Source organism: Salvelinus alpinus, chromosome 12, assembly GCF_045679555.1.
Source record: "Salvelinus alpinus chromosome 12, SLU_Salpinus.1, whole genome shotgun sequence".
Taxonomy (NCBI): Eukaryota; Metazoa; Chordata; class Actinopteri; order Salmoniformes; family Salmonidae; genus Salvelinus; species Salvelinus alpinus.
Window position 1 is genome coordinate 30,082,250 of NC_092097.1, and position 8,979 is coordinate 30,091,228.

The window sequence follows — 8,979 nt, forward strand, 5'->3', positions numbered from 1 at the left end:
CCCTGCCCTGCTGACCCCACAGCCCAGTGTGAAATTTGACACGGCTCTGGGGTCCCCTTTAAGACATGCTTTTTCTGTGTGTGTGTGTGTGTCTAGGTGTGTGTGTGTGTGTGTGTGTGTGTGTGTGTGTGTGTGTGTGTGTGTGTGTGTGTGTGTGTGTGTGTGTGTGTGTGTGTGTGTGTGTGTGTGTGTGTGTGTGTGTGTGTGTGTGTGTGTGTGTGTGTGGGTGTGTGCATGAATGTGTGTGTATGTGTGTGCGCATGTGGGGGCAGCAGCTGTCCACCGGAATTTCAGCCGTGTTGTCACAGTAGTAACAGGGAGGATCAGTGTGACTGAGGGGGCTGCCTGCAGTCTGCTTCAGTGGGTTCACACTCACTGTCCTCTGCCCCTGCCCTCCACGCCCCACTACTCTCCCTGCCTCTGCCCCAGCCCAAGGCCCCACCATGGCCGACCAGTACCAGTACAACACCAACGAGGAGAAATTTGTGAAAGACAGCCACACCAAGGAGATCGACCTGATCAACAGAGACCCTAAATTGATCAATGAGGATGTGATCAAGGTAGGTAAACCATGACGGCGCCACCCACTCACACACACACTGAATCTACAGGTTGAACTCTTTTTGCCTCAAGTAAGGAAAGACACGTTTTAAACCTTAGTTTAAAATTAAGTCTAAAGTCTAAACTTAAAGCCAACACTGTACACTTCAGTATGTTGCTGTGTTGCTGCCATGAAGGTCCCAAAATAGTCCCAGGCCTATTCCTTATGCCCCAGCACGGCACCCATGGTTTATTTCTGGAATGGGGCTAAAGGGCTGTGACAGACAGGGATATTATGAGGTAGTTTCTTTTCAGAGCTTTATCGCTGCTTTTCCTGTGTTTGTCGTCATGTTTACATACAGTAATATCTATCATGCGCTATATTTCCCCAGAGCTCAGGAGAGCGTGGAAGTAGATAGTCTACTGCCTGGCTAAACAGGTCGTATGGAAAAACTTTTATTAACTTGAGTGAGTCATCTGTTAAGTATAGCATGTACAGTGGGGTCAGAAACTTTTGATGAAGATGAGCAATAATGATTGTATGAAATAAAAAACGTAAATACTGAACTATATTGTATGCAAAACATTTCTTGGGGGAAATTATATTATTTTATACTAATATAATTGCTCAGAGAAGGTAATGTATATTTTTTCAAAAAGGTAGGTAAAAATTGTTACCCCTAAAGATTCGTATAAATAAAGTAATCAAAAGTTTAGTATTTGGTCTCATATTCCTAGCATGCAATGACTGCATTAAACTTGTTGGATGCATTTACAGTTTGTCTTAGTTATGTTTCAGATTATTTTGTGTTCAATATAAATGAATGTTAAATAATGTATTGAGTCATTTTGGAGTGACATTTTTTCTAAATAAGAGTAAACCATATTTCTAAACACTTCTACATTAATGTGGATGCTACTACGATTACAGATAATCCTGAAAGAATCGTGAATAATGATGAGTGAGAAAATTACAGAAGGGTCAAAGATTGTAATGTACCCCCAAGACATGCTAACCTTTCCTGTTATTGGTAATGGTTAGCATGTCTTGGGGGTGTGATCTTTGACCCTCTGTGTTATTCACGATTCATTCAGGATTATCTGTAGTCATGGTAGCACCCACATTAATGTAGAAGTGTTTAGAAACCTATTCTTTACAATTAAAGTGACTCCAGAATTACACAATACATTATTTAGCATTTCTATAGTGCACAAAATAATCTGAAACCCAATCCAAATGAACTTCAAATGCATCCAAAAAGTGTGTAGAGTCACAAGCTTGACGTAGTCACCGCATGCTAGGAATATGGGACCAAATACTAAACTTTTGACTACTTTATTTCTAAGAATCTTTCGGGGTGTCAATATTTTTTTGAGAAATATTTTAGATATTTTTAGAGAGAAAAAAAGTATGACTTGTTAAAAAAACAAAATTCAGCATATACTATAGCTCAGTATTTTCATTACTTACAGTGGCTTGCAAAAGGATTCACCCCCCTTGGCATTTTACCTATTTTGTTGTCTTACAACCTGGAATTAAAATATATTTTTTGGGGGTTTGTATCATTTGATTTACACAACATGCCTACCACTTTGAAGATGCAAAATATTTTTTTTATTGTGAAACAAACAAGAAATAAGACAAAAAACCCAGAAAACTTGAGCCTGCATAACCTCCCCCCAAAGTCAATACTTTGTAGAGCCACCTTTTGCAGTAATTACAGCTGCAAGTCTCTTGGGGTATGTCTCTATAAGCTTGGCACATCTAACTGGGAATTTTGCCCATCCTTCATGGCAAAACTGCTCCAGCTCCTTCAAGTTGGATGCGTTCCGCTGGTGTACAGCAATATTTAAGTCATACCACAGATTCTCAATTGGATTGAGGTTTGGGCTTTGACTAGGCCATTCCAAGACATTTAAATGTTTCCCCTTAAACCACTCGAGTGTTGCTTTAGCAGTATGCTTAGGGTCATTGTCCTGCTGGAAGGTGAACCTCCGTCCCAGTCTCAAATCTCTGGAAGACTGAAACAGGTTTCTCTCAAGGCTTTCCCTGTATTTAGCACCATCCATCATTCCTTCAATTCTGACCAGTTTCCCAGTCCCTGCCAATGAAAAACATCCCCACAGCATGATGCTGCCACCACCATGCTTCACTGTGGGGATGGTATTCTCGGGGTGATGAGAGGTGTTGGGTTGCACCAGACATAGCATTTTTCCTTGATGGCCAAAAAGCTCAATTTTAGTCTCATCTGACCAGAGTACCTTCTTCCATATGTTTGGGGAATCTCCCACATGCCTTTTGGCGAACACCAAAGTGTTTGCTTTTTTTTTCTTTAATAAGCAATGACTTTTTTTCTGGCCACTCTTCCATTACGCCCAGCTCTGTGGAGTGTACGACTTAAAGTGGACAGATACTCCAATCTCCGCTGTGGAGCTTTGCAGCTCCTTCAGGGTTATCTTTGGTCTATTTGTTCCCTCTCTGATTAATGCCCTCCTTGCCTGGTCCGTGAGTTTTGGTGGGCGGCCCTCTCTTGGCAGGTTTGTTATGGTGCCATATTCTTAAAATATATATATATAATGGATTTAATGGTGCTCTGTGGGATGTTCAAAGTTTCTGATATTTTTTTATAACCCAACCCTGATATGTACTTCTCCACAACTTTGTCCCTGACCTGTTTGGAGAGCTCCTTGGTCTTCATGGTACCACTTGCTTGGTGGTGTTTCTTGCTTAGTGGTGTTGCAGATTCTGGGGCCTTTCAGAACAGTTGTACATATACTGAGATTATGTGACAGATCATGTGACACTTAGATTGCACACAGGTGGACTTTATTTAACTAATTATGTGACTTTTGAAGGTAATTGGTTGCACCAGATCTTATTTAGGGGCTTCATAGCAAAGGGGGTGAATACATACGCACACACCACTTTTCAATTTGGAAAGCATGCCTACAATCAATTTTAAAGTTGTGTTAATTAAAATGAATAGACAGTGATTCAGTAGTAATATTTCAAATTCTAGAAATTGGTTTACATCTGTTAGGCATCTGTTGAGTGTAACAAGTTAATTACCATTCAGGGTTGAGTTGCAGATGTCTATGCAACAGTGAGCCAGGATTTTGTAAGGACCAGGTGTTGGATACTGAATACAACAAGCAATTACAAACTGGGCCATCATAGACATGCATTTTACGTGAAGAAACTCTGGGTTTCCAGAAACTTTTTCCAAATCATCCTCTGAGAAAAGTTTGGACTATGCATATTCATCAATAGTGCGAAACTGTGGGACAATTTGAGCTACGCTAGCACTGAGATAAATGCAAAGTAACAAACAATTACCATATGAGGGTGAAAGTTGACAGGGTTCTCATCACTCATAAATAAACAAAGATATAGGCCCCTTTTCAGTACACAACACAATGACGTCACGCACTGACTTTTGGAGGCAGAATGAAAGCCATCACCATCTGCGCCCATTCAACATAGACCACATTTACATACTGTAGTTATTACTTCTAAACAAAACACGTTTTTGGGGTTCTGATACGCTTACAATGTTGTTTTGATTATTGCTTGAGCAGTTGCTAAGAGTATATTTAGTTGTGATCTTTGCCAAATACCTATTTTGGATTCAGTAGTTAACGCTCATTGATATAGTCTGTAGTAAAGTTAGCAAAGGGTATGTTTACTGGTTGAAGTTTAAGTGTTTTTTTGTTTTTTTACGTATAATGCAGTTGATGGGCAACGATGACACACACATTATAATAAGCAGGTCATTCATACAAGCTTTACAATCCAATCATAATCCAAGGTAGTGTGAAATGCACTCATAAGCAACATGTAAATGGAGGCTTTTTTGCTAGCGGTCTATGAGAACTCCCTGTGTCCCTCGTGTGGCAATGTTTGCAAACACAGAAAGGGGTCTATATGTTAGTACAGTACACAGAACAGATTGAAGTGTGGTATAGGCCCTCAGTATAGTTGTGTTTATTTCATCCACTATGTATCCCAGGCACTACTAATGATAACAGTAATGTTGTTAAGTCACAATAACACGTGTATTTTTGCATAATCATATCCATTGATTTGTGAGGAAACTGGGCAGGGATTCAATCAAGGATGCACTGTTGCCAAGCGCATTGCTCTTGACTTTAAAAGGGAATTTACACTTGTGCCGACATTCACAGCATTTACCATGACTTTTCCGTGAATATTACGAAAATTACATTCAAAAGGCATATTGTCGACAGTGCAATGGGTTTGTTGACAACAAGTCGTTGATTAAATCCTGGCCCTGGTGTTAGGTACTCAGAAAACACTAGACTTCCTTTCATCGGTGAGAATTCACTAACATCGTCCATGGTATTCCTTCCCTGCAGGTAGAGTTTGAGGATGTAATCGCAGAGCCCGACGGCACACACAGTCTGGATGGGGTGTGGAAGCTCAGCTACACCACCTTCACCGTGTCCAAGTACTGGTGCTACCGCATCCTCTCAGCCATCTTCGGCATCCCCGTGGCTCTGCTCTGGGGATTCCTCTTCGCCTGCATCTCGTTCTGTCATATTTGGGCCGTGGTGCCCTGCATCAAGAGCTGCCTGATCGAGTCACAGTGCATCAGTCGTATCTACTCCCTCTGCATCCAGACCTTCTGTGACCCCTTCTTTGAAGCCCTGGGCAAGATCTTCAGCAGTGTGAAAGTGGCCCTGCGCAAAGAGGTCTAGACAGAGGTGGCTGGTGAGAGGAGGAAGGCTCATAATAATGAATGGAATGGAGTCAATGGAATGGATCAAACACATGGAAACCATGTGTTTAATGTGTTTGAGACCATTCCATTATTCTGTTCCAGCCATTACTGTAAGCCTGTCCTCCCCATTTAAAGTGTCACCAGCCACCACTGACTCACACCCACCACAGTGTTTACATGTGTTTGGATGAAATGTTGCACCCTTTTTATATGCCAGACCAGATAACCAGTCCTGGTGTCCTCATATTTCCCAAGACACCCCCCGTTACCCTCACCCCGCCTGGAGCCCTGGGCCCCGCCCTGCCCGTCTTGCCCTTTGAGTCCTGACATGTTCAGAACGACCAGCGCCATTAGAGGCTCTGTGATAGCTGCAGCATGGTTGGGTGACAGCTCTGGCTCTGTTGGAAGGCAGAGAGCTGCCTGTTCATTGAGGGAATAGAGCGCTGGCAGCCATGGCAACCATGGAATGTATCTTGAGATGCTGAGGACAGTGGCTTCTCGGTCACATGACATACACACCCCAGTTACTCTAACGGCATTGCAGCACCTGTAGGACAATACTGCCTACACAGGGCTCTCCAACCCTGTTCCTGAAGAGCTCCCATCCTGTAGGTTTTCGCTCCAACCCTCATCTAGCACACCTGATTCTAATAATTAGCTGGTTGATAAGCTGAATCAGGTTAGTTACAACTAGGGTTGGAGCGAAAACCTACAGGAGGGTAATTCACAGGAACAGGGTTGGAGAGCCCAATTCTGAATTGATATACAGTATATTAGACAGTCAGGTGTGTGTGTGTGTGTGTGTGTGTGTGTGTGTGTGTGTGTGTGTGTGTGTGTGTGTGTGTGTGTGTGTGTGTGTGTGTGTGTGTGTGTGTGTGTGTGTGTGTGTGTGTGTGTGTGTGTGTGTGTGTGTGTGTGTGTGTGTGTGTGTGTGTGTATGCGTGCATTTTGTGCCTGCTGATAAACTAGTTGATGTTGTACAATATAAATGGGAATTGTAGTGCTTCAACAAGATTATATCACCTTTTACAGAATCAATAAGATGCATTTTCTCAACTGAATAATTTTGATTAAACACATTCTAAATTGTAAATTTTGCTTCACATTTCTTTCACATAAGCTACCAATAACTTGACTGTGTGGCTGTTGAAACTGTAAGAATGTTAGAAAGAAAGGAGCCTCAGGTTTTAAAATTATAAATAGATTTTTCTATTTGCAGGTCCTACAATTCAGCCAAGTATGTGGCATCAGAGGACGCCAACTATCTCACTAAAGATATACGACATTGGTATTATTGCATTTGTTTATATATTGATTGAGAAAGAGAAGTATAAATATCTGTTGTCGATTTTTGATGAGTGGGGCCGAACCTAATCTGTGGGGAATTTGCTCTATCAGCATTTGCACATAATTATTTGATGGATAAGACTGGCTATAAATATTCCAGAGCAGTATTTGGGTTTCTTTGAATTGATATCACAGATTATTATTATCCTCTTGGCCTCTATAGATGTAGGATCTTAATTTGAACCAGTTTGCTACAGCAGTAAAATAATCCTGCAGAAACAGGAAATTTGAATTATTATGTGGATTATAATAAAAAAAATTAGGGAAAATTAGGGAAAATCAAGTCTGAAATTTGAAAGTGGAAATTACAAACTTCTTTTTGTAACCAGGTGGACCAGTCATTCTCATTGGAAGTTAGGGGTAGAAAAGCCAATTGAGAACCAGTGGTCTGGATCCAGACACATAAGGCCATGCCTATAAAAGTAGCATTATCCCATCCCAAATCTTTTTCCTATCTTTCTATGACATGTATGTATGTGCACATTAATTTAAATGTAAGATACAGAAGTTCAACATACTTTATGAGCTGGGTCATTCCTACAATGTGTTGCCTTTTCTGTCCCCAGGAAATATCACTTCTTATTTAGTGTAAAATGTCGATTCCAAAAGCCTTTAAGTAGAAGGTCGGTGTCCTTTACCTTAAAAACACAAAAATGTGGATTTTGAAAGGGAATTCTATGCATTTTGAAACTTTTTTTCAGTGGATATAGGCGTTTTTGACATGTCCCTGGGTGTTATCAAATCAAATCAAAGTTTATTTGTCACGCGCGCTGAATGCAACAGGTGTAGAACTTACAGTGAAATGCTTACTTACAGGCTCTAACCAATAGTGCAAGAAATGTGCTAGGTGAACAATAGGTAAGTAAAGAAATAGAACAACAGTAAAAAGACAGGCTATATACAGTAGAGAGGCTACATACAGACACTGGTTAGTCAGGCTGATTGAGGTAGTATGTACATGTAGATATGGTTAAAGTGACTATGCATATATGATGAACAGAGAGTAGCAGTGGCGTAAAAGAGGGGTTGGCGGGTGGTGGGTGGCGGGTGGCGGGACGCAATGCAGATAGCCCGGTTATCCAATGTGCGGGAGCAGTGGTTGGTCGGCCCAATTGAGGTAGTATGTACATGAATGTATAGTTAAAGTGACAATGCATATATGATAAACAGAGAGTAGCAGCAGCGTAAAAAGAGGGGTTGGGGGAACACAATGCAAATAGTCCGGGTAGCCATTTGATTACCTGTTCAGGATTCTTATGGATTGGGGATAAAAACTGTTGAGAAGCCTTTTGTCCTAGACTTGGCACTCCGGTACCGCTTGCCATGCGGTAGTAGAGAGAACAGTCTATGACTGGGGTGTCTGGGGTCTTTGACAATTTTTAGAGCCTTCCTCTGACACCGCCTGGTGTAGAGGTCCTGGATGGCAGGCAGCTTAGCCCCAGTGATGTACAGGGCCGTACGCACTACCCTCTGTAGTGCCTTGCGGTCAGAGGCCGAGAAATTGCCGTACCAGGCAGTGATGCAACCAGTCAGGATGCTCTCGATGTTGCAGCTGTAGAACCTTTTGAGGATCTCAGGACCCATGCCAAATGTTTTTAGTTTCCTGAGGGGGGATAGGCTTTGTCGTGCCCTCTTCACAACTGTCTTGGTGTGTTGGACCATTCTATTCATCAACTTCCACGAGAAATATAAGCATTAAAATAGTAATACGTTTATTTTATAGTTAAATTCTCTATTATCAATAATGTTTTTTTCATGATTATTGTATTTATTATTATTTTATTTAAGATTTGCTGTATGCCCCTGATATCACTTTGAACCATGTTAGTTTGTTATAGTTCTCCAATAAAGAAAATAGCCCTTTGTAAAATTAAACCACATTCAGAAAGTGTCATCATTTCTTTGGTGGTAAAACAATGTTTATTTTAAATGTTTTAATTTAACCTTTATTTAACTAAGCAAGTCAGTTAAGAACAAATTCTTATTTACAATGACGGCCTACCGGGGAACAGTGGGGTTAACTGCCTTGTTCAGGGGCAATTAACATTTCAAAATGTTAAAATATGTTTGGTAGAGTTATGCTAGCTCAGTCTTGCTCACTCACAGAGCTATGGCTAATTTGGGCTCCAAATGTACACCCTGTTAGGATTATGGACCTAACATGTAGAAAAATGCCCCCCCCCCCCAAAAAAAAGTACATGAGCTTGACTAATATGTTTTACTGAAAGTCAAACATGTCCTTTTTATCATAGAATATAACATTTAAATAAAAAAATATATACTTTTTTATAAAGTTATGAGGTCCAAAAGGCTCAACTCCATTTGATGCACAAAGAAAATCATTTCAGAC

The 8,979-nt window shown here is 41.0% G+C and overlaps 1 protein-coding gene across 1 annotated transcript; it reads left to right on the forward strand.

Annotated features, from left to right (window-relative positions):
* The first annotated feature begins 298 nt into the window (after positions 1 to 298).
* LOC139535835 (caveolin-3-like) lies at positions 299 to 6,375 on the forward strand. The gene is made up of 2 exons (XM_071335668.1): positions 299 to 560; positions 4,918 to 6,375. Exons 1-2 carry the CDS (start codon positions 444 to 446, stop codon positions 5,257 to 5,259), a joined length of 459 nt encoding a protein of 152 aa, XP_071191769.1. The 5' UTR covers positions 299 to 443; the 3' UTR covers positions 5,260 to 6,375.
* Positions 6,376 to 8,979: the final 2,604 nt, after the last annotated feature.

Bases quoted from the DNA above. Each gene is read 5' to 3' on its own strand.
- LOC139535835 (XM_071335668.1), top strand. From the start codon at position 444: ATGGCCGACCAGTACCAGTACAACACCAACGAGGAGAAATTTGTGAAA. The intron at 561-4,917 runs GTAGGTAAACCA...CCTTCCCTGCAG, and splicing joins TCAATGAGGATGTGATCAAG to GTAGAGTTTGAGGATGTAAT.